At 34.9% G+C, this 26,634-nt stretch overlaps 1 protein-coding gene and 2 pseudogenes across 1 annotated transcript; all 3 read right to left on the bottom strand.

Moving 5' to 3' along the window:
* Positions 1-5,612: 5,612 nt before the first annotated feature.
* On the bottom strand, positions 5,613-9,721 carry LOC126697662 (signal peptidase complex subunit 2). Its single transcript, XM_050394744.1, has 5 exons — positions 9,482-9,721; positions 9,223-9,374; positions 9,035-9,116; positions 6,169-6,311; positions 5,613-6,021 (listed from the first exon to the last, which is right to left on the bottom strand). The coding sequence occupies exons 1-5, from the start codon at positions 9,584-9,586 to the stop codon at positions 5,925-5,927; spliced, it is 579 nt and encodes a 192-aa protein (XP_050250701.1). The 5' UTR covers positions 9,587-9,721; the 3' UTR covers positions 5,613-5,924.
* A 4,835-nt stretch (positions 9,722-14,556) lies between these two features.
* On the bottom strand, positions 14,557-23,845 carry LOC126697665 (peroxisomal nicotinamide adenine dinucleotide carrier-like; annotated as a pseudogene).
* Positions 21,601-23,772, bottom strand: LOC126697663 (putative pentatricopeptide repeat-containing protein At1g12700, mitochondrial; annotated as a pseudogene).
* Positions 23,846-26,634: the final 2,789 nt, after the last annotated feature.

The following is a 26,634-nucleotide window of genomic DNA, read 5'->3' on the forward strand; positions in this document are numbered from 1 at the left end:
TGGTTATTTTAAAACAAAATTGTATAAATTATACACACTTTTTTGTACTGTTATAATTTAGTTAAATTAGCACACTCTCTCTATTTAAATATATTTCACACATGTTTAATATATTTTTTTTCCTAAAAACTTGCATACAATAAACCCAGTAGTTTAGTCAATTTCAAATCCTAAATTTTAGTTTCTTAAAAATCACTTTTCTATATAACTTATAGATAAATTCAAACTAAAAAATTATATTAAACTTAAAATAAATAAATAAATAAAAAAGCCTCATCATACGGGATAAGTGCATATAAAGAGGCTAGTTAAAATTATATTAATATTAAGATCGGTAACTTTTGTTACAATATGGTCACATGACAAGTTGATGGAACAAAAAAGGGATAGTTTTTTTTTTTTTTTTGCTAAAACAAAAAACAAAAAAGGGATAGTTAACTGCTCCACCACTCACTATTTGCATAACATTTTTCTTCAAATTATTCTACTTGCATGTGATGTGATGTGATGTGAAAATTTAACGTCAGCATCAACATAGTGGGTCCTAGCACACACAGACCAAAAAAATGGTGGGACCAAGAGTACCACGTCAGATGCTTTAGCCGACATTTTTGTGTTTGATTAAAGGAGTTTAGGTGATTGAAAGGGACAGGTGGAATAATTAAGAGGTGGAGTGGCAACTACTGCCAAAGGCAAAACCTTGTGCATTAGGGAATAGCAACAAAGTACACGTTCCTGTGTGGTCCGCTTATAATGGATGAGTTTGAGTGACGTGTGCCTTAGGCCATATATTAACTATTATAAAAAATATTTTATAAAAGAATGAGAAAATAAGGTTATATGTAGTAATAGATTTTGTTTTTAAGAATATAATGAAAGAATAAGGATATTTAATTATATATTTTCAATTTTTAAATAATATTACATGTATTTTCATACATTTTTTCACTCACAAGTATTTTCAAAAAAATTGAAAACTTTTATTTAGGCACACATACCAAACAGACTCTAATTTTTTTATATTTTTGAAATAAAAAACATGTTTGGTTAGTTGAAATTTAAAAAAAAAATTGAAAGGAAAAATAGAAAATATTAAAATATGTTGTTATTAGGATTTAAACTTTAATACTAACTCATTAAATGAGACAAATTCATTAAATTAAATACGTGTTTTCATTAACTTTTAAAAATTATAAATTGAAAATAGCATTTTACATGTTTTCAATTTCTTTCACAAATTGAGTTTTGAAAACTATTTTTGTTTTCTGTTCATTTTGGGTTGCCAAATAAGTTTTTTAGTCTCAAAAATAAAGAATTGTTTTTGAAAATAAAAAATAAAGAAAAAAACAGTTACCAAACATAACATAATTCACTCTTATAAAAGCTTTTTCAATTCTCAAAAAAAAAAAAATTCCTAAATTGATGATTAATATATGGCCTTAGAGCATAATTAACCGATCATGATGGATTAACCTTGACCGAAATTGCAGTTAATTATTATTAAAGTCTACTATTTCTCTTTTCCTTATTTTGGAGACTGTTTTGGATGAAAGGGAATGATTATTTTTGGAATTTCAACCTTCCAAATAATTATTGTACTGTGTTAGTTACACATCCGGACCTTAGGTTACTGACAAATTATGAAATATCTACTTCTGTGGGTCCCATTGGACTTTAATAATTCATTATTGGGTTCCCAAAAAAAGAAAAAAAAAACTCGAGTTTGGTAGTTGTTGAATCACGGATGGAAAAGTTTTCAGGGGGAAAATTAAAAGTAAAGGCTAAGAGCCTAAGAGCCTATTTGGGTAAGCTTTTTTCATAACTCAATTTTTGTCACTTAATTTTTATCAGTTATCACTCATCATTTATCATTTATTTTTTCACACTTATTTGGTAATATCACTTTTATTTTCATCACTCAATTTTTTTATACTATTCATGGGTTCCACACCTGTCAGCCAGTACAGTTTTTTTTTTTTTTAGTACCCAACTCACCGAAGCTAATATAAAAAAATTAAAAAAAAAAACCGAACAGCCAACCTAGGAAAAGAAAAAGAAAAAAAAAGAACAATGTCAGCCCAAAAAAAAAAAAAAAATGAACGGCCAACCCAGGAAAAGAAAAAAAAAAAGTCAAAAGATGGTCAAAAGTTGCGGCTGTGGGTTCCCTATATGTGTTTAATTACAATACTGTCATTGAGTTATGAGTTATGGAAACTGAAAACAGCCAAAAGTTGTTTTTAGTTTCCATAACTCATAACTCAAAAATCAGAGAATTGAGTGATGGAAACAGAGTTATGAAAACAGAGTTATTGTTTGCCAAACAAACTTTTTACTATGGGTCCCACCATTTTTGAGTTATGAGTTATGGAAACAGAGAATTGAGTTATCAAAAAACTCAATCCAAACAGGCTCTAATTATCAGAGCTTTTCATAAATAACAGAAAATTAACTAAAATTTCATGGACCATTTTCTCTTCTTTTTTTTTTTTTAAATCCCTTTTTTTAAGTTTTTTTTTTTTTGAGAAACTTTTTTTTAGTAATATGGTTGGTGTTAAAAATTAAAATAGTTATTGGGATGTCATATGTTTGGAACACTTTTTATATAAAATAATAGTAATATTAGGAATACAAAAAAGTCCATAACTTTTGTCATAACTCATTAGAAGTATGGACTTATTATTTACATCTATTACTCACAGCTCGTCATGTGGTTGCAGAAAAATGTGTGCACTATTTTTTTGTGTCCCAAAAATTTTCTATAAAATAATATAAGAACTCTTTTTATCCTAATATGCAGTTGTTTCTTAAAAAAAAAAAAAAAGTCATGCTACATATTATATTTTAAAAGTATGTTTAAAATGCAATTCTTTTCATTTAACATATGGAATATGTAATAGGTGGGAAAAACTAAGCCAAGGGATAAAATAGGTGACACTTTTTATGAAATTGTAGGGAAAATGTTGTATTCTCATTGATCAATGCCATTGAAAAAGCAAGGTAGTTAGAAAATTGCGACCACTTCATTTATTGGGGGGCGGGGCGGGGATAAAGACCTCCTTGGCATATATGATCCGCATATGCTTCGGTATATGCCACACGATGACATTAATCAAACTACTATTCAACTTTTCCTGCTTTTTGCCAAATTTTCTACGATGAGAATTATTTGTAACCTGGCCTAGATTCATAGGTTTCGTTTGGTTGGAATGGGGAAAAATAGGAGGATAGAAGATGATGGAAGGATGAAAAAGTAAGATGATAGAAAAAATTTTAATTTATCTCATTTTTATTTGGTTAGGAGTGAAAAAGCAGAGAGATGAAAAAAGTGACAAGTAACCAAAAAAAATAATCACCCAATTTATTAAAAAATAAAAATCATGTCTAGTTAAACAAAAAAAGAAAACAAAACAACTATCACACCCACAGCCTAAAAAAACAAAAAAAAAAATGCAACGTCCAAGAAAAAAAAAAAAAAAAGGGGCAACGTGCCACTCTCAACCCAGGTTAAAAAAAAAAAGAAGAAGGTGGCAACGTGCCCAGCCAAAAAAAGAAAAAAAAGATTGGAGCTGGACAAGGGTATTTTTGTCCATTAAGCAACTTTATTTTCTCCACTCAGTTCTCTCCTTTGGAGAGAAAATTTTTTAGTAGGCCTGGGGAGAAAACAGTTGGGCTCCACCATTTATTTTTCTTTCTCTCTACCAACTAAAGATACTAAAAAAAAGTTTTATTTCCCATTTTCTCTCCAAAGTTTTCCATCCACCCTATTTCACCTCCAAACAAACACACTCTTAGAGTCCGTTTGATAGAGAAGTTTGAGTAATGTTGTTTGTAGTTTTTTGAAATACGTGTGGATGAAAAAATGTATAGAAATGTATGTAATATTGTTTAAAAACTGAAAATGAGTTATTTAACAACTCTACCAAACGGGGCCTTAACTTTTTATTATGTTGTTGACAATTTAGTATTTTAATATAATAAATTTAATTTTTTTATATAAATAAATATTAAAAGGTAATTTGTGCGTGAAAGTTGAAACAATGAATCATTCCCAAATGTTTTTTTCTTTTTTTCTTTTTAAAACATACATTATAATTCATAATGGAACATTTAATATTATTTAATTTGTTCTTAGGAATTTTTTTTTTATACACGAGTGATTACGAGGTAAATTCTATTGCGTCAACAGATTGTTTTCACAATTGCTCACCAGAACACCCTCATTCTCAAAGTGAATCTTATGTGTAAAAGAATAGATACCAAAGCAAATATTAAAGTTACCAGTATTGTTGTTGCCTAAAGCATTATCAAATTTTGAAAAATGGGTTCATAGTTCACATAAGCTATTTAACCAATCGGTTGCCTCCATTATGATATGCTTTCCTTGAAGGATTGATGTTTGCCTTGTAATTCAGGAAGCCAATTAGTGTACAGATAACCAGACATATTATCAATAGATTATTTTATTTTTTCGTGATGTGCTGCCATTTATTATCTTATGTAATGATTACATATAACATCTTTCTCACATCAGATTAAACTTCACGTTTGAAACTCACCCCAATAATATGAGAGTGAACTGTTACACAAAATACCACCTTTGTGAGATGCCATGCCTATAGCCTATAGCCTAAAGGTACATGTCTCGTTTTTTGGTATCAAGAGAGACAAAATACATTAACAGCAAATCATTCTGTTACAAAATAGCTTAGTGTGCATTTGCGTAGCAAAGGCAGGAGTTTTGTGTGGTCGCACGCACTGTTTACAGAACTCGCAAGTACGGAAAACACAGCAAGAGTCAATAAATCTGGGTCTCATAAGTACTATTCATAGTTTAAAAATTACTTTGTTACAGTATTTTCAACAATCAGTTTTCAATTTTCAACAATAAGCAACATCCAAACATACGCTTAGCCTTATCTCTTCTTTAAAAAAAAAAAAAAAAAAAAAAAAAAAAAAAAACCCTTTACCAAAAGGCAACAGAGGTTCCACCACACACGCCAAGTTATCAAATACAACATAACGTAGTTAAGAGATTGTGAGGAGACTCCTACTTTAGCTAAAGTGTTCACACATGTTACCTTCTCAAAAGATATGCTCAATAGCTGAGTTGAGCAAGGTCCTCGAGAGGCTCCCACAATTAGTTTCAAGGGATTTTATCACAAGATTAGGGGAAAAGGTTTATGAGCAAATATAATATAAGCTCCGTATCTAGTTCCACACGGACAAATAAAAATCCAAAGTTGTTGGGCTATTTGTGAGTTCATCCCTGAGGACCCAAAGTTCAGCCATGGTACCAGAAGTTCTTCCCTGTTCACTTTAACCCAAAGTGGGTTTGGTCCATTTGACATTGATCGGAGTTCTGGAAAACATCTAAAATTTACCATGCTTTCCCATCTCTCTAGCATTAGCCAAACAACTAGTGACAATGTAAATTACAATTTTGTTTGGCAAAACTGAGAAGAAATCTGCTTTTAGCCACAAATTTAATTCTGCTTGACACTTGATCCACACCCACCTCGGCATTAAATCAAAAGATGTGAAGTAAATTGCTTAATGCAAAAGAAATCTAGATAATGAAAATCATCCAACTCATGCATCACGTAACTTTGGACTGTTGAAAAACTTGAGCATCATCAGAATTGAGAGAACTCTAAAAGGAAATTGAGAAAAATATTGGAGAAACAACATATTGCAAGTATTGCAGATTTCGCTAGTTGAAACACATTGACTATAATGGAGTAAAATTGTCTAATGTCTCATAAAGCTGGAGATTATAATTCCATTTGTTTGGTTCTATGATGATCAATGCCAACGACCATTATATCAATGAGCAACCATCTATAGTCATGTCAAAATATAACTAGATTTCTTCTGCCAACCAGTGCCCTATCTATCAGACAAGGTCTGAAGTCTGAAGCTTTAAATCACTTGCTCTTCTTTGGTTCTCTTGCATATTGATCTATCAATGATTCGACATCTTTCCAGAACAGGCCCTCCACCAAAACCCCATCCTTTGTGAACCTGTAACATCACAAGAGACTATAAATATGAACAGGGTGTATACCGATGCACTTCAAGCGTCCAAAAACAAAAAGGTCAATGTCAGTGTGTGTGTGTGTGTGTGTGTGTGTGAGAGAGAGAGAGAGTGAGAGAGAGAGAGAGAGAGACCATTGAGTAACACTTTTGGTAAATTGTACAGGTTCATTTGCAGAAACTGATTTAGGATCTGAACTTGCTATGATAAGTGTGTACATATCAGAAAATCTGGGCAATTTGGAAGACACCACCAAGCCAGTGCTGGTGAAGGATCCCTGCACAGAGAAATTGCAACAACTAAGATGGGAAACAGATGAAAATATGTCTGAAGTCAAGCATGACAAATTTAGCAGACATTGATACATAATACAACCAAGCAAAGTAAACAGATGGAGTCTTATTAGGTATTAAATTAGCAGGAATATCTTCTCTTTTTTAGCAACCTGTTGATTTACTAAAGAAGCCAATATTTGGAGAAATTGCCTTTCTATTTGTTTCTACTTGGATAAAGCACAAGTTTCTAGCCTTTAGAAACATATAATGCCATTCCAAGACTTCTGAGCTTACAGGTGGCTTTAAAGAACCACGAAGGCTAGACCTCAAAAAGGGTGTTAAGTTTGCAGTGGAAAGACCTAGAAAAATAAATAAACAGAGCTTCAATAATGAGTATCTTAGGTTGGCTTTACGACAAAGAAAATTTGTCACCCACCCCACCCTGTTTGGTAAGAAGAATTCCCTTTTTTTTAAAAGGAAATTGGGGGGGGCTTACCCTACGCCCTTTCTTGCAAGTAAGGAGGTGTTGTTTGAACTAGAGTTCATTGGCATAAACATATTCAATTAATAAAGAAAAATAACACATAAAAATCCTATGGAAAACAGCTATCCAAATGCCTTAAAGCCTAAGCTTAGACAAGACAAGATCCAAAATCTACAAAAAAGGAACTCCGCTAAATGGATTAGTACAAAGACCTCAATATAAACATCGATCTAAGAAAGACATTTTATCTTTTTGTTTGATAAGTAAGACATATAGCATATTTTATCTTTAGCAACACTAGTTCCTCATTTTAAAGATTCTTAAGATGAAGATTCTTGTGTATGAAAGAAACCTTTCTCCATTCTAATGAAATTTTAGTACTTTAAAAAAAAATTCTTGTGTTATCTTCCTGATGCACCAATTTGTCCTACTACTCTTTCTTCCAGCTTTTCATACTAACCACAGATCCCTCATGAACGTTGGGGATAAACAATCCAACTAAGTAAAAGATAACTACCAAAAGGTCAAGATCCCTGGATAACAAGAAAGGAAGAAAGATAAGATGTTCTCACTCTTTGTTACATTCACTCATAGAACACGATCATAGTTACCAAACCCTGTAACCAAGCTAACCCCTCCAAACAAAGCCACCTCTGAAGTCAGACACAACATGAGTTCCGGCAGTTCATTTTTCTACAGAAAATCTAACCTAACATCTCAACTAATAAGAAAAAAAGATGAAAGGATTAAGCTAAAGAATTAAGCTCTCTAGATGTCTCTCTCTCTCTCTCTCTCTCTCTCTCTCCAGGTCTCTCTTTTTTTTGGATAAGTGCTTTTACTCTCTCCAGTTCATCATGCCTTCTCCAAACCAACTCATGCTAGTACATTGCCTTCCAAAAGAAGATTACAAATGCTTCTAATCCACAACCACAGTGCATTCTATCCCTTGAACAAACTATGTAATCCTCAATAAGGGCTTCCATTCATAAAGAGAGAGGGAAACACATGCTTTTGGCACAGACAGACAGAAGTAAATATAATAATTTTCATATCTAATCTCATGCCTTTACCATTAAGCCACTATGAGATTAATAAGCTATGAGTACAAGTGGACATGAATTATACAACTGATGCTTTAGTTTGAAGAATACAGTATATCATCTAGAAAACTAAACTCTAATGATCCAACAGTTATGCCTCCACTTGACTATCTTGTGCAAGCAGTGTCAGTATCATCAAAATCAATTATGGAAGGAATGAGAATACTCTTTAACCCTATGTTTGGTTTAAGGGATGAGAATGGAAGAGAAGAGAAAAAAGAATAAGGGAGAAGGAAAAAATGTGGGCCCCAGTTATAGATTTTTTAACAAATTTAGCTCATTTTCTTCTCTCATGCTATCCAAACGGTGGAAAAGGTGTAATTTCTCTTCATTTCCCTCCTCATCCTCTCAAACCAAACATAGTGTAAGAGATAATAGATAGCCACTGAAAGAAAACTTAGTACAGAAGATTAATAGCATTACCTCATTGATTAGAGAAGCTCTTAACTAATATAAGAAACATAGAACACCACCAAACAAATTTTGCAGAAAAAAGAAAACCCAAGGGACTGACATTACAGCTCAGTTCTTCTCAATTCTTTTAAGAATTTTCAAAATAATCAACATCCAATTATCTCCATCCTAAGTTGCACTACTATTGGCAAAAAGAACAAAATGGCTTATGAAGCAGATTGTGGACACTTTTCCCAAAATATCAAATGTCAAAATTATGGTTAAATGATTATATATTAACCGTTTCCTAACAGCTAAAGCTTTCAGGACATTAGTTATTTATCATAGTATAAGAGCTAGTGGTTCTAAGTTCGAACACTGCACCATTTTCTAACAGCTTAAAGGTTTTGGGATAATCAATAACATATCATCTTAACAATATATATTGCTTACACAAAGACTTATAATATGTAAAGGCAATCATGATGTTAGTTAATAAAATGTCTACGGATTCAGAACGATTATGCTTTTCTTAACTTTCCTAGCTGAGATGACACTCCACAGAAGTACACATAAATACTCTTTGTGAATCCTTTAAAATTAAGTTACTAACATTTATCTCGTCGCATATATATCGGGTTATCCAATTTTTTCTTTTCACAAACACATAGTATGTCTAAAATCTAAAACACAAACACATTGTCTACAATTATAGTTCTAAGTTTCCATCTAGAAAGAGAGAACTCACCGCAGGAGGATAGGTAAACAGAATCGCATTCTTCTCCTTCGTGTATATGATCAACTGCAACAATCCATTGAACACTACATACGTACCCATAGTCAAGGATCACAAACTTCAAAATTAACATCAGAAAATCACATTTTCTGATCAGCCAAACAGAAATTATCAAAGGGAAAAAAAGAAAGAAAGGATATAATGCGATGCAAGCGATGAGAAAATCTCTGTTCTCAGGGAACTTCTTCTTGTAAAACTGAGCAACAAGAGCAATGACAATGATAATCGTTCCCATCACCAATCTTATATTGCTCATCCTCACGTCCTCCACATATCCACGACTCGTTACGATCTAAAATTCAAAAAAAAAAAAATTTGAAATCAAAATTACGAAAAGAATAAGAAGAAATTGAATTTGATTTTGATTTTTCACGGATCTATAATTTAGGGTTTAATTACCTCGGAGACAGACTCGTCGAGGATGTGCTTGATGGAGTGGTGGTCTAAGAGATTGGCCTTCTTAGGGTTTTTGGTGGCCACGGCGTCTGGTTTTTTGTCTGGCATTTTCTTTTTTTTTCTATGGGGGCTGAGAAAATTGCAGCGAAGGTGAAATGGGGGAGCTGAGACTGAGCGAGAGCGAGCTAGCTTTGTCAAAGTGTGTGGATTCAATGTTATCTTTTTGAGCTGGTGCGGTCTAATCGTACGCCGGGGTGCGTAATGCGCTGATTTTAAATATGGTAACGTTTACCATATAATAATAACGTTTTTTTTTTTTTTTTTTTTGGAGAAAAGTCTATTGACTCTTTGAGTCTTTTTTTTTTTTTTTTTTTACATATATATATTTTTTGGTATTTTTTTTTTTTGAGAAACTATATTTTTTGGTATTTGGTATGAAAAAGATGTAAATGAAAAAAAAAATTTTTTGATTAGTCGAAAATAAGTTCAATAAAGTGGAATTTTTTTTTTTTGAAAAATTACTTATTTAACGGAATATTACAAATAAGCCTCACACTATTGTTGATACTCATTTTGGGAAGCCCAGTAGAAGGAAGAAGTCTAACAATACGAGCAGAGAAGAGTTAGTGAGTGGATAGAAAAACCATTAAACCCGAGTGGCAGGAATAATGGATCATAGGCCCATAAAATAAATAAATGGGCCTTAAGGAAGCAAACGAGCCTAAAGGAGCCTGGAGAGAGAAGTAGCAAACTCATGGGCAATATGTGATGTAAAAAAAGTGATAATGGGCCACAGCAAGTTCGAAATAATACAAGTGAAGAAAGTAAGAGATTAGTGGAAAGTCCATGAACCCCAAGGATGAAGGATAAGATAATTGGGCTAGGGAAACCCAAAAGAGTTAGTAAAAGCTCATAGGAACGCGGAATTAGAAAAAAGAGCCAAAGATGCCCAAGGAAAGCAAATGGCTTAAGGATGCCCAAGAAGAAATAAATGAGACAAGGGAGCCCACAAGTAATGTAATAAAAAAGCCCAAAATAGCATGAGTATGAATCCAATGATCATATTGAGTCATTGAGAGAAGAATAAGCAGTAGACCCAAAGAGGCCCAGCAAGTTGGGGTCGGATGACATCACAACAAAAATGGCAGAGTGGTACGACAGGAATGGTAGCAAGACTACGGAAGGAGTAAAAGAGTAGGCTGAAGGAAGAAAACCCATAATCAAGCGAAGCCCAGCCCCTAAAGGGAGCATGCCATAAAGAATGAGAAATCAGAAAATAGCTCACGCCATATGAAGTCAAGGATGAGCGGCAGGATGTGCAGACAAGCCTCCAGATCACGGTAAACGCATAAGCAGCGGACAAGTTTTGGACGTACACAAAAGTGGGCATGTGCAAGGCCCAGACATCACCAGCCTGTACCTAACCAATATAGGAAGTGGTGGGTCATGGATCAGAGATAAGAGAAGGTATGGTCTAGCGGTGGGGAGAGGGGAAAGCCTATTCTGGGATTCCCGCTCAAGCTTTTTTGGGGGAAATGTCTTGCTAGGATAACATACAGTTCAAAAGAAGTAAGGATGAATTGGAACCATTAGGTGCATGCTATGAGGGATAGGAAGAAGGAACACCCACACCGTGGCGAATAAGAATGCCACGGTGAGCAAGTAAACAAAATAATGTTCTTTGTCTGGTGATGGAGAGTGGAGCAGCCAGCACAAGTAAGCGGTGATGGCTGGACAACTAACAAGCCAGTAGTAGTCGGCATGGATACCCAAACCAGACAAAGGTAGTTAAGGGCTAAAATGGTAAAAACCAATCATGGCAGGCAATATATAAAGAACCCTTGCCGTGCACAGTAAAAAGGGATCATCATCACGGCAATAGTAACCTCTAGGAGAGAATCATAATATTACTAGAGAGGTAAGCACTGAGAAAAGAAAAAAGGGAAAAGAAGAATTAAATAACAAAAAAAATAGAGAGTATAGAATGACAGGCATGCACCAATAGGTTAATCACCTCTCTCCCTCTAAGGGCCTACTCTCTGTTAGAGGCAAATGATTCTTTTGGGAACAAGCCCTTCAGGCCCGTTTCCCTCAAAGTGATTAATTTCTATGGCAAGATCTTCCTGAGAGATTACTCATATTGAGGAAATGGTTCCCTCCTTGGTCTTGGTCTTGGTCTTGTAACCATAACTTGGCATGGAGGATTCATCTTTTTTCCTTCTATTGATAACTCATTTCTTCTCTACTTATTTCCGCAATTTCATTTACGAGGCGTTTCTTGTGGTCTTCATTTTAATTAAGGATCCTTTATTTATTCTGTCTAATGGCAAAAGTGCTTTCTTTTATAATTATTACATCTGCTTGCTATAACTCTTCCATAGTAGTTCCGCCTGCTATGGGCATGTAACCAAAGTTTTGGCAAACGAGGCATGATTTGTGCATAAGCCGAACCAAGGTGGGTTACAATTGAACTGGTCCCGACTCTCTTATTAAGAACACTTGGGCCCAGTACAGTGGGAGGAAGCCCAGCCCAACGTCTCAAAAAGGCCCACCACAACTATAAAAACTTTCACAATGATAACTTCTCTCCTTAATAATTCGCCTCTCTCTCTCTCTCTTCATTTATCGTCCATTGACTGTCATTAATTACCTTTGGTTAATTTTATTTTATTTTTCCAAAAAACCTTTTTCTACTCAAGCAAGTTACATTCACTGACTAGTTTCCAAATTTCGGGTATGTTTTTCAATTTAAGATTCCTACATGATCAAAAGAAAAAAAAAAAAAAAAAATTCTTCACTTGGGGTTTATTTTTTTGAATGAAATATTTTATTTATATAATTATTTAAAATTATAAGAAAAAATATTAATGATTTATATGTAGGCCAAAAAATAGAAAAATGTTTTTGGGCTTATTTTTAGGGTGGCAAACCACACAAAGGAAAGCAAGTCATTTTCTTCCTCTCTTTTTTAAGCAGTAACGTGTGTAGAGTTTGGTATTGAACTAATATAAAACAATTCCAAATGGAAAATTGTACATAAGAAAAGTTGGTGTCTTTTAATCAACAGTTAGGTCGTTGGAAAGAAGTACTAGTTATTATAGACCATAAAAATGTTAGAAAATAGAAATAATTATGGGTCACCGCTTCTCCTCCTCCAAAAAATGCTTTAGAAAAATTAAAAATCTAAATTTCAATGGTAGTTGTTGAGGCGATTGTCTGTGTTATTGAAGCAGCAGTGTAGGTGTTAAAAGAAATTTAATTTTTTGACGTGACAACCAAGTTTTATTGGCGAAATATTTCGTCTTGAACAGGGCAGACTTCTAGCATAAAATGTATTTTTTGAGATGAAATTTTGTTTGTAAAGGTAGTAATGTTGTTTTGAAATGGTCAAGTGTAGCCTCGACTTCTACTAGATTTCTGATTCCATTTGTCTTTTTTCAAAATGGAAAATGATTGATATTGCATGATAAAGTTGTAGGTACTGTTTGACTCCGCGGTGTAAATCGTGGGCATGAGTAGTGATATGTTATATTGTGCGTCGGTGATACCCTTGAACTTACCTAACATGTATACCTAACATGTACCTTAAGGCATGCGACAATAATTATACATGCCAGTGTCTTTTTTTTTGTTCCTAAAAACAAAAAAATGTAGGCACTTCAACCTGGCTCATTGCTAATAATGTGTGCTGACATCTAGACTCTAGTGTGGGGCTGTTTATTAATCATTACTTTTTTGTTGCAGATCAATTCTCACTAAGCTCTCTCAAGTCTCAACCAGTTAGGGGTGTGCAGAAAACCCACCGACCCATCAAACCCGACCCACCGGGTTGGGTCGGTTTTTAAGGCTTGGTGGGTTGGGTTGGGTTATAAAAAAAAATTTATAGCGGGTCGGGTTGGGTTTGGGTCATAAAATTACAAACCCGCCAAACCCAACCCGACCCACCATATTTAATATATATTTAAAATATATTTTACATTTAATAATTTTTTAAAAAAAATCAATTGTAGGGCACTTATATATATATATATATTTAAATATATATTATATATTTAATAATTTAAAAAAAAAACCAGCTATAGAGCAACATTTCCTTAATTCCTCCTACTAATACTAATTTAATATATATAAAAAATATATTATATAATTAATAAATTTTTTTAAATAACCAATTCTTCCTATCCTATATAAAAGCCAATTAGTTCACACAAATCCTAATAAATTACTATTGTTGTTTAGTCATTAGTGTTGAGCCTTTAAGGAGATACATTGATACTAATCTCTAAGTTTTTTTAATATATTAATATTTATATTTTTTTTTACTCAATTTAATAATAATAATAAAAATTTTTCAAACCCATGGGTTCAACCCAACCCAACCCGACCCGTGTGGGTTGGGTTGGGTTGGGTTGGACTTATGTGATGGGTTGGGTTGGGTTGAATTTTTTTTGACCCACCATGGTGGGTTGGGTCAAAAAATCCCCTCAACCCGACCCAACCCGACCCATACACACCCCTACAACCAGTGATTCATATGGTAGTCCTATCTTATGCACATCAATGTGGGAATGAATGTACTATTGGAGGTATTTTTGCCCCTTGAGAGGGTAAAAATTGATGTTTCAGCACTAGTACTCCTACACATCTTTTTGAGAAAAGTTTTGTTGCATGTAGAATGATGTGGCAGCAAAAAGAAAGTAACAAATAAAATTATACACGTTGCTTTCTTTTTGCTGCCACATAACTCATTACGCAGCAATTGCTGCATGCTAACATACAGTAAAACCGTTCCCCATCTTTCTTTTTGTTTTTTGGTGGCTGAATGGTATCTGTCGAAAAACACACCAATCCTGTTTATGCATTACTTGTACGTAAATTTCTACTTAACCAAATGAAGTCATATACGTTGCAAAAGACACCTATTTCGGCGTGATTTGGAAGAGGTGGTTGATTGAGGGCCTATTCCTAGTCTCAAATATGAGTCATATTACTTTGGGCAAACCTAAGTGTTCTTGATTCCATTTCCATAATGACATATCCACAATGAAAGAAGGTTATGTGTTGCATTAAAGTCTAAAGAATATAACAGGATTATAATCCTAATATAATATTTCCAATCATATATCCTTTTACATGATTTTATTTTGGCATACATGTTTTCTGATGCTGTCTCACACTTTAAATAAACAATTATCTAAGTGACGCCCCACTGTGACTGTGAAAAGAAAAAGAAAAAATGGAGGGGAGGAATCAATATCATAGAGGCTTTGATTTGACTGCACTAGCATCCTTAGTAAGCAAGAACCGAGCACCCTTTACAAACCATGAATAGAATAGCAGCAGCAAGAACACTTTGCACGATTTTTGTACTCATCCCTTCGTAAAAGCCATAGAAGCCTTCATAACGGATCATCTTTAGAACTGCATCCAATGTTCCTGAATTGAGGAATAAAATACCCACAGAAATGAGAAATCGATCTCTTTAGCATAAATATGGTTCTGCCTAGAATTATCAAAATTACCCTAACAAAGATTTTTCTAATATTTCAAGGACAACCCAATCAAATAGACACGATCATGCGGCAGAGTGCAGACAAGACATACAACTATAGGAAATAATACTTTTAGAATGCATGGTTCAAGTAAAGATCATCAAAACAATTCAAACCTTTATAATGACGTCTTTTATCTCCTGTAGAAACGTGTTTTGCTTGAAGCCTCGACTGCATTTGCAAGAGTATTAACAAGATAAGTTACTAACAAATTGGTGCAAATTTAAATAGGTCAAAATAATACTTTGGTCTTTGCAAGCATCCTTCAATATATCTACTTACAAGGTTATTAGTTATTACAACCAAGGCAACCGCAAGGACAAATATCAAGGTTCATAATACCATTTCATATATTATTGGATGGCCAAATGCCTCGGTGTAATAGTTCTCTTTCCAGTTTTACAGTCATAAGCTGAATCTCAGCCAGGACATCTGCTGAAATCCAATAGTTTTTGCAAGATTTTCCTTTTTTTTCAGGACAGATATTTTTTGCCTGTTATTTACTGAGACAATTTTGTCTCAGCCCGCCAAAACCAACACACAGCTAAAATTTAAAAAACAGGGCATGACATGATACTTGGGACTGGGAGGAACTAATATACCCACTTAAGCTTTCTTTATCAAAATTAGTCGAATTTAAGACATTTCAATCAGGTTCACAGAGTTTAACTTGGGAAAGCTTGGTCCGAAACAAAAATTTGTAAATTAATCACAATTCATTCAACTTGAGTCTACACTGCTTCATAAGCTCATTTCTAGAAGCAGATATGTATACCTTAACAACTAAAAGAGGATACGTCACAATGGTAGCTCCAACTTTTGCCAAAGCACCAAGAAGAAATATCTACCAAAACCAGACATTTTATCAGTTCAAAAAGTAGCATTTGAGGGGGAAGGAAGCAATATAGATCTAAAATAGAAACCAATAGAATGGCCAAACCTCAACAGCAGTCACTCCATTGTCGCCCTTCCTATTCAATGCACGTCTTTTCTTCAGCTTCTTCAACATGGTTTCATACAGCATGAATTGAATGGAAGGATTGCTCACCTGCGATCAATAGCAGGAAGAATCAGTGATGCCCCTTGGCACATGCAAGAGTCACTTCTCACATACCATGAACAACGTCGGGAATACACCTTTCCAGCAACCCCAAACTCCAGCTTCGTCAAAGACTTCTTGAATCTGTTAATGTTCCTCATTAGATTACGAAAAAGAAAGAGGCATTGAACCCCACATCATATGAATCATAAAACTTATGTCCATGAAGAAGTCAACAGAAAAAAACTATGCCTGTCATCCAAAAATTTTTGCCTGTATAGATATAGATATATTGCAAGCTGTCCACAAGTCAGAAACCCAGCAAATGAAAAAAAGAACATTATCAGCACTTTAAAATCATCAAACCAATCCTTAATTTCTCTACTCCTATGATGCACTACTAATGCACTAATTTTAATGCTCTGAGTTCCAATTGATCAGTACTTGAACTTAAAGTTATATGTTTGTAAATTTCGGTGTAAGTCTCTCTTCAAGAAACTGATCAGATCGTCAAGCAAATTGGCTGACCACTCTAGATGTCAAATATCTTGAAACACAGTGATAATGTTAACAAATACAATGGATATATAATTCCCTACTTCCAATCACAAATATAAAAGGACAAAATTTTCCTCCAAGCTAGTTTGGATGAAAGTTCTTCCAAGTTTCAACCCAAGACAGAGTGGTTCAAATGATCATCCACATGTTACATTATAATTGTCATGCAACTTGTTTAAATTATAAATGAGTCATGTGATTAAAATACACGTGGATGGTCATTTAATTGCCACATAATCAGCTGAAGACCATGCCTCATGAAACGAAGGTCACTAGTTCGAATTCCACCTACCCCTTCCCCTAGAGGCCATAACAAATTTATTTATTAAAAAAAAATCAGTTGGAGGATATTCCTCCTACCTGGTTCGGAGAAAACTTTATCCAATGTATAAAATATCTTGAATATTATCATTTCCCTATAGCAAATCCTCTACCAGCACAAAATATGATTCATTTAGGTGATATATGACCATGACAGAATCATGAATGTTTTCATACATATTGTATAGAAGTTTGGAACCAATAGGAGAGGTTGTCATATGAGCTGTAATGTCAACCATAAATGGGGAAAAATTCAAAAAAAAAAAATATATATATATATATATATATTATTGTACCTACCGCATGGTTAGTTCCATAGGGAGGAAGCTCACTTGCAGCAAGAATTGTTTCATTTGGATCTACTGACAGCATCTGACTCTGATCAGGCTGAATCTTCTTTGAGGTTTTTGTATGCGTCTGCTGGAAAAAATTAGTTAAGTGATAAAATCAAAAAGACCAAAGTTGTAGACTAGCTCAGAGTTTTGGGGGAAGAGATTATGTTTCAGTATGTTCAAATTAGTTCCAATCACGGAGAAGAGTGCCCTTGATGAAATTAGTTATTTAAATCTGAGAAATACATATCATAAGATTTAAATTTTGAAACAAGAGTATGCCTTGTGACATTAGTAATCCAAACAAAAAATGATTATTAATTCAAAGGGAATTTTTAGAAATTTTGAAAGAATATAAAAGTTCCCTACTAAATTCATGAGACTTTTCCCCATATGAGTTTCCAACCATCAGTACAACATAACATCATCCTAGGAAACAGAAACCATGATATAACCAACACTAGTAGACTTCTTATTCTTACAAAGATATCAGGAATATTATTTCAATGGTCATGTGAAGTGCTATGAAGTTGGCATGGATAAACTTAGGCTGTGTTTGTTTTGGGTAAAAATCACTTCTGGAAATGCTCTTCCGTATTTACGGGTGTTTGGTTACGCACGGAAAATGCATTTTCCGGAAATGCTTTTCAGTTGGCCTGTCAACGAGTGTAAATTGATTTCCGTTTTTATTTTACCTTCAAATACCCATTTTCCGGAAAACAGAGAGAGAGCTGAGTGAGAGGGTGACGCGCCCGCGCGCAAAGAGAGAGAGAGAGAGAGGAAGAACCCAGAAAACCCAGAAGAGCCCAACTCAGATCGTTGTCCCCAACCGCGTCGCACCCCAAAACCGATCGTCCTCGACCCAGATCGTCATCCCCAACCGCGTCGCTGGATCGTCCTCGACCCAGATCGTCGTCCCCGATCGCGTCGCACCCCAAAACCGATTGTCCTCGACCCAGATCGTCGTCCTTGATCGCGATCACAGCACCGATCGGCTTCGCGTGATCTCGCCTCTCGTCGAACCCAATCGCGACCAGATTTGATGATTTTTTTTCTGGGTTTTGTCTGTGTTTCTGTATTGAGGAATGAATGATATTGTAATATTTGTTTGGCAACCGAGAAACTATGAGAAAATGTGACCGGATTTGATGATTTTTTTTTCTGGGTTTTCTTTGTGTTTATGTATTGAGGAACGAATGGTATTTTCAAGAACACAACCAAACACCAGAAAAAAAAATTTGAAAATTTTTTTGAAATGCAACCAAACACATGAAAACATTTTCCTTTCCGGAAAATAGCATTTCCGGAAAATGGAATATTTTCCGGAAATGCTTTTACACGAACCAAACACAGCCTTAATCAAAAGTACTTCCGATACTATTTTCAAATGTAACTTTCTATAAAAGTAACAACAACAACAAACAAGGCTTAGACCTATAATTTTTGGGGTTGGCTACGAAAAAATATGAAGAATTCAAAATTTTGTTTCACTTTCATATTTTAATGCATTTAAAAAATAAAAAAAAATAAAAAGTTTGAGGCTCGTGTCACTTTGCTTTTTACCTGCATGTGTGTGACGACTACCCATATAGGGTTTGTCAAAACCACATTCACACACCTACAAACGGAAATTCCAAGCAACTATTACACAGCAAATCACATGAATTCAAACAAATAATCGGAAGGGAGATGACAATACAACAACTATCATACAAAATCAAATTTGAGACAACTAAGACTTGATTGCTATGCTCGTTTCGGGGGGGGGGGGGGGAGGGGAAAAAATCACAGGAAAACAAAGAACTGAAGATATTGGGAGTCTGTAAACTAAATCAATTACCCTGATAAAGCAGCCACCCAAGTGATGCAAGCATTCCAACTGATCCATCACCGACCCCTTTTTTCATATGTTCAAGTGAAGCAGCTTTGGCCTTGTTCCTGAATATTTGATAGTACCATGAAAATTGTAAGTATATAAGAAGCCAGTACTCTAAAACCATTAAGTGCAGATTTATGGAATGCAGGTCAATATACAAAGTTAGAAACTCATTTTTGAGCCAAAAGGATCTAACATGTTCTGTATCATGTGGTGCTAGAGAAGTTAAGATTGCCATGGAAGATGCAAGGGAAAAATAAAACGTAATAAAATTATATGGGTAGTCTTCATAACAAATTTTTGATTGTATTAAGAAAAAATGGCAGTTAAATTTGTTATTCAAACTGCCCAAAATTATCAAAACTAATGAGCTAAAATGAGCTCTCTCCGCTTTTAGATAGCCATTACTAGACAACACAAAGTCCATGATATAAAGTTTGGAGGTCCACTAGACATATGGGCTATACAACTGTAGGTAGTCATCTCCAATTCATTAAAATCTTAATGCCTGATGATAGTAGAATTTGAAACCAACTCTTTGGAAACAAATAGTACCGGCTAATTAAAACTAAAAAAACTAAGATGCAACACACTGGGGATTAACATTAAGCAACAATCTAATTACAAATTTATGATTGGTTATGGATAGCAATCTTTTAGGCCAATAGGCGACAAGACAAACTAAAAGCCGAGGGCAGTGCAGATAACATGTTACAGAAAAAGAACGCAAAGAAGTGACTACTGAAACATTGACCATTGGTAAGAAGCATCAACCAACAATCAAATAGTGCATGCCACCTCAGACACCAAGTAGGATAAAAAAAGAAGAGAGTATAATGTTATTACTACACCACTTCAGACACTAGAATTTTATAGAACAATTGAGGCCAGAGAGGTTTGACTTGGTACAACATTTAATATGGGAGTTTCTAGCAAGGAAGAATCATTTTAAGAGATGATTAATCCCAATATATTATACCTTTTTTCATTTGATGACACCAACAGAAGCAACTCCATCACTATGTCCTTCCAATACAAGTGTACAGACTCCAGCAGCTTTACATACTCTTAAAGAAGATTTTTTTTAATAAAAAAAGGTTTTGCACATTTGAACTGCCATCATGGAGAAACTAATCAAGTTTTAAAAGTAACATAGCTCCACATATATAAGATTTAACCAAAAGAAAAAAAAAATACCATTGATTCTTTCATTTTAATCCTGCTTGAAGCATTTGCTTTAGTTTCATACTGTGATTTTTTTTTTTTTTTGGATAAGTAGTGAAAGTGATTTACTTGCTATGGACTAGGATTCGAAGGAATTTTCATGAAATTCAATTGAGCTGGAGCCCAAAGGCAAAGAGGGAAGCAGATGGTTGGTTCCAATACCTTAGTAAGGCAGAAGAAAAAAGGACTTGTGGAGGACCTGAAGCTTGGCAGAAAATCTGATCTGGAAGAGAGATCTTCAGATGGGTTGAGGGATCACAGGTCCTCCATGATGCTTCTTTTTCCCCTTTTTTTTGGAAAATAAAAATAAAAATTCTTTAAACACATAATTGCGAAAGGACATTGAAATAGGTTCCTATATAATCACAGAGGCATTAAAACTACAAAAATGTGACTTGGATGATGGGTAATTTGACATTGCCTTCAATCATGAATCAAACAAAAAATCATAATTATTTTCTATATCCTAGTTAAGATACCCATATAAAATTCAAAACCCCAAAACCCTTAAATCTGTACCACCAATTCTACATAACCCAGAAACCAAAAAGAAAGGATCACAAGCAAATTAATAACCAAACAAATCATCTACATAAGAAGACACTATTTTCTTTTATAAGTACATAAGAAAATACATTCATAATAAATTCGTCTAGCTTCCAAAAGAACTTCACAATGTACGAACCCCAAGTCTGGGACAAAGTACCCAAATGCACAAATAGAATTCATTAATGAAGAATTTTGGGGAAAAAAAATCATGAACAAATGGATTGCACAAATAACTAAGCAACAAGTATTCCTTAAATAATTACAAATGTCTCATTAGTTCCACAAAATAACAAACTAAAATTAGTAAATATGATCTACCACTAGTCAAGCTCATATGTCAGCCCATTTTATGCCAAAATTAAAATTGAATTTCTTCTTTCATACACTTGTTTAAGCATCCACAACATCAAACATTGGATTTTATGATCACCAAATCATCAAGTTATTTTTGCACCATAATGCAACCAAAGTTGCAAATCTTCTTCATTAAGTTCAAAAGCGTTCCGAACTACACAAATCTAAATTGGTTCCAACTCCCGAGTCTAGTGTCAATAAATTTCAAGAAAGCGTGTGAAACTAAGACAAATTTAGCCTAGAAATAGAAGTCAGGTATTCGCTACACCTTACATTTAAGTGTAATATATATTTTTATTGAATAACATTTAACATGCAACTCCAACACTTACTTGATTTTATTTGAGGAAACAATTATTAATGTTAATTCCACTTGCTAATGGATGTATGACCACAAAGAAGGCCAAACTTTAGAACAACTATATTTAGCATTAACTATACATTTGACAAAATTGAAATAACTATCCATGAAAATAGGTTGAAAGCAGCAACATAAGTCCACAATTAAATCTCATCAAAAGATAGAACAAACAATCTTGCACATATAAATGAAGAGAAAGTTCATCTTGTAAAAAATTTAAAGTTTACTAAAAGAAAATACGCGTCATTTATAGATTGACAAGCAATGGGTAAAAATATGAAGCTTGCCCTTGATCTAGAGAAGCTAAAAAACCTTCACACAAACTTGTGAAGCAATTCTTGAATGTTCTTATCTACTTGATTAGATGACAACATGTCAACCAACATGGTTGCAACGGTTGCATTTGCTGAGAAACCCTTGTCGACCATTATTTTGAGATATTTCATTGCCTTTGATGTCTCATTGTGTTGCAATAACCCTTGGATGATTGTGTTATATGTGCAATCATTAGGTGTACAACTGTTCCCATCCATTTTCTCAAGCAACTCATTCGCTTCATCTATTAGTCCCTCTTTACAAAGCTCTTTGATCATTATGGTGTAAGTTCGAACATTGGGTTGCAATCCTTTCGTAGATAAACTATAAAAGAGTTCTCTTGCAGCTGAAAGTTTCCCGGCATTACACAAACCGTGAATCAAGATGCTATAAATCACAATATCGTTGCCCAGTGTTTTGTCTTCCATCCCCTGAAACAATTTTACTGCCTCAACAATTTGGTTATTCTTACAAAGGCCATCCATCAATGTAGCATAGGTTTGGGGATCTGGAGGTTGGCCACAAGCCTGCATCTTATGGAATAAATCTAGTGCAGTCTGGGGTCTCCCCACTCGGCAAAAATCACTTATAAGAGTGTTGTAAGTCACAACATTGGGAGTCACACCTTTGTTGGACATTTCATGAAACAGACTCCTTGCTTCATCAATTCTTTTATTCTTGCAATATCCATTGATCAATATGCTATAGCTATACACGTTAGGTGAACAACCCCTCTCAACCATCACATTAAATGCTTTGACTGCATCTTCCATTTTGTTTTGCAAACAGTATCCATCAATCAAAGAACTGTAAGTGACAGTGTTAGGCTCAATGCCTCTTTGAATCATCACATCAAAAACTTTTTTTGCCTCTGTCAGCTTCCCTTCTTTGCAAAGTGTGTCAACCAATATGTTGAAGGTATGCACATTTGGCATGACCTTCCTTTGCACCATCTCACTCAACAAAGTAGTAGCCTCCCTCCATCGGCCAAAATTGCATAGGCCTTGAAATAAGCACGTGTAAGTGATAATGTTTGGTTGAATGCCTTTACTCCTCATTTCAGATAAAGGTTCAAAGCTTCAGTTACCAATTTGTCATTACATAAATTGTCAATGATTGTGCTATAGAGCACCACATTAGCTTTAAACTTCCCCTCTTCCATCTTCCTAAGCAATCTAATAGCCATATCAGTCTTACCAATCTTACACAGAGCATTTAGTATCGTTCCACAAGTAACTACATCCGGTTCATGCCTATTCTTCTCCATTTCTTCTACCAACCTCACAGCTCCAGCAATTTTACCTTGAAGACAGAGGCCTTTGACAAGAGTGTTTAGAGTTATATGGTTTGGTTGATAACCAAGTTTGAAAATTGTTGCTAAGACAGAGAACCCAAAATCCAGACGGTTTAAATGGCAGAAGCAGTTAATCAAAATAGTAAGAGTATAAAGATCAGGAGAGATACCAAATGATTCGATTTGTTTAATTAGAGTAATGACTTGAGAGTAATGTTTCATTCTCGCAATGGCACCCAACAACTGAGTGAAATCCACAATGGAAGGCAAAGGGCTTGAGTGAAGCATTTTATCAAACAGGTCTAAGGCATGATCAAGATTCCTAAAGCTTCCAGATTTGCACTCATTTCTCACATATTCCAACAACCCATCTGGGCTTTCCGCATTTTTACTACTGGCAAGAGTAGAATAATAATAATAATAATAAGAATGAAATGGAAGGCTTACTCTAATTCTCAAACGATTGGATATAGAAAGAAGAGAGCTTGTTGATTTAGCAGAAAAACCACCCCTACCCATTTCCCTGAAGAAGAAGAAGCAGCAGCAGTTCTGACAGTTATTCCGATTCGGGTCGGATTTCGGTGGAGCTCCGGAGCTTCAATGGAGAAAGCCGTGGCAGATAGAAGCAGTAGTGACTAGTGAGAGAAAAAGATATGCAGCGGCAAACCACATAGTAACATAACATAAGGTGGGTTTTTTATTTTTTATTTTTTAATGCCCCAATCTTTTTCTATTAGCTATTTAAAAAGCCCCAATGCCCTACAGTATACCTTTGGTCGGATTTCTATAGTAACATAACATAAGGTCGGATTTCTATTAGCTTATTCAACTTTTTTTTTTTTTTTTGGTGCCCCTACTGTACACATTTGGTTTATTCAACCTTCTTTTTTTTTCTTTTTTTTTTGGGTTGGGGTAATCCAGTCCACTTTTTATTATTTTTTATACATAAAGTTGTTAGTTAACACAATAAATTATCATAATATTTTCATAATTGTTGATGTGTTAATTTCTTATAGGTCAAAATAAAATATCATACTAAAATTAATCACAACTAAAAATAAAGGTATTATGAAAAAAGAAATGCTACATCCACAACATTTTTCACAACGCTTTCATAACAAAAGTGTGAATGTATAAAGCTGGAGTAGTAGTTACATTTTTTTTCTTCAATTTGCACTGTATACTAGCCTTTTTTTTTTTTTGGTATATGATTAGACTATGACCAACCACAACTGAAAATAAATATTTTCCAAAAATATTGTAACTTGTACATCTGTTGTTATTATCACAATATTTTCACAATTATTGAGATCTTAGTTTTTTATTGATAAAAAAAAATGTGAAGTCCACAACATTTTTACATTAATTTTATAACAAATCATAAGTGATAACTGGTAAGTTACTATTGATGAATAAAAAAATGATTGTAAGGTGGTGGGCCTTGTTTTTGATGTTGGGCTACTTCTTACTACACTAGGTCCAAGTTTTTTAGATAAGGGAGTTAGGACCGGTCCAACTGGAACCCACCTTGGTCCGACTTGTGCACAAACTACACCACGTTTGCCAGGCTTTGGTTACATGCCCACGGCAAGTAGAGCCATTATAAAGAAGTTATGGCAGACGGATATAATACGGATAACACAAGAAAATATAGTCACTACTTTTAGCCACAATAAATAAAAGTGAGCAACAAAAAGCTCTCCGTATACATAATAAGCTAAGTGAAAGATAAACAGAGTTAGCAAAATCAAAGTGTTAGTCTGCCATGCCAAGTAATACACAGGATTGAAACCAAGAAAGGGACAATCGTTCCCTCAACACGAGTAATCTCAGAGAAGAAATTAATTGTTTTGAGAGAACAAGCCTAAATGGTCTATGTCCAAATACAGGTCTTTTGCGTTTTATAGAGAGCAAGGCTATTGAGAGAGAGAGGGGATCAACCTATCGGTGCATGCCTGTTGTTTTAAACTCTCTATTTTTTCTTTTCCTCTCATTACTTCTTACTTTTCTTTTCTTTTGTTTTACTTCCTTTTCTTCCCAATGCTTACTTCTAGTTATCGTTTTTCCTAGAAATTTCTATTAATGTGATTTTTCTCCTCCCTTTCAGTGCACAACAAGGGGTCCTTTATATAGAGCCTGCCGTGACTGGTATTTACTATTTTAGCCCTTAATTACCTTTGTCTAGTGTAGGTGTCCTTGTCGACCACTTACTGGTCATCAGTTGTTTAGCCACCACTACTTACCTGTGTTGGCTATGTCGCTCCCCTCTGCTAGACAAAGAAGGCTATTTTGTTTGTTTGCTTGTCGTGGCTTTTCTACCCGTTACAGTGTGTGTGCTCTCTCTTTATCCCTCATGGCATGCACCTAGTGGTCCCAACTCATCCTTACTTCTTTTGGGTGGCATGTCATTTCAACAAGACATTTCCCCCAAAAGAGCCTGAGCAAGAACCTCATAATAGGTTTTTTTTCCTCTCCCCACCGCCAGACCATGCCCTCTCTTACCTCTAACCCATGACCAACTACTTCCTATATTGGCTAGGTACAGGCTGGTGATGCTTGGGTCTTGCACGTGCTCCACCTTCTTTGCCTACTGCCCATGCATTTGCCATGATCTAGAGATTGGTCTGTACGTTCTGTCGTGCACTTTTGGCTTCTTATGGCGTAGGTTGTTTTTTGATCTGCCATTCTTTATGACTTACTTCTTTTGGGGGTTGAGCCTTGTTGGATCATGGGTCTTCCTTCCCCCGACCTACTCTGTGTTCACTTCGTGTCCTTGTTAGCATTTCCTACTGTACCACTCTGCTATTCCTACTGTAATGTTGTTTGACTCAATCTTATTGGGCCTCTTTGGGCCTGCTGTTTATTTCCCTCCCAGTGACTCAGTGTGTTCATTGGACCTTTTCTTACATTGTTTACAGGCTCTTGTGTCCCATTTCCCTCTTGGACATCCTTGGCCCATTTACTTTCCTTGGGCTTCCTCGGCCCTTTTCCAATCCTGCTTTCCCATAGGCTTTTACTAACTCTCTTGGGCTTCCCTGGCCCAATTACTTTATATCTCATCCTTAGGGCTGATGGGTCTTTCATCAGCCCCTTACTTTCTTTGCATGCATTACTTTTGGCCTACTATGGCCCATTCTTGCTTTTCTACATACTGCCCATGAGTTTGCTTCTTCTCTCTTTCAAGGCCCATTCAAGCTCGTTTGCTTCCTCAGGACCCACTTTATGAGCCCATGAGTCATTCATTCTTGCCACTTGGGTTCAATGGCTTTTTCTTACTGCTAACTTTGGTTTGCTCGTGTCGTTGGGCCTTTTCTCTTACTGGGCTTGTAAAAAATGAGCCTCAACAATGATATCAGTAGTAAATTCATTTTAAAAGTGGTA

This window comes from Quercus robur, chromosome 8, assembly GCF_932294415.1.
Source record: "Quercus robur chromosome 8, dhQueRobu3.1, whole genome shotgun sequence".
Lineage (NCBI taxonomy): Eukaryota > Viridiplantae > Streptophyta > Magnoliopsida > Fagales > Fagaceae > Quercus > Quercus robur.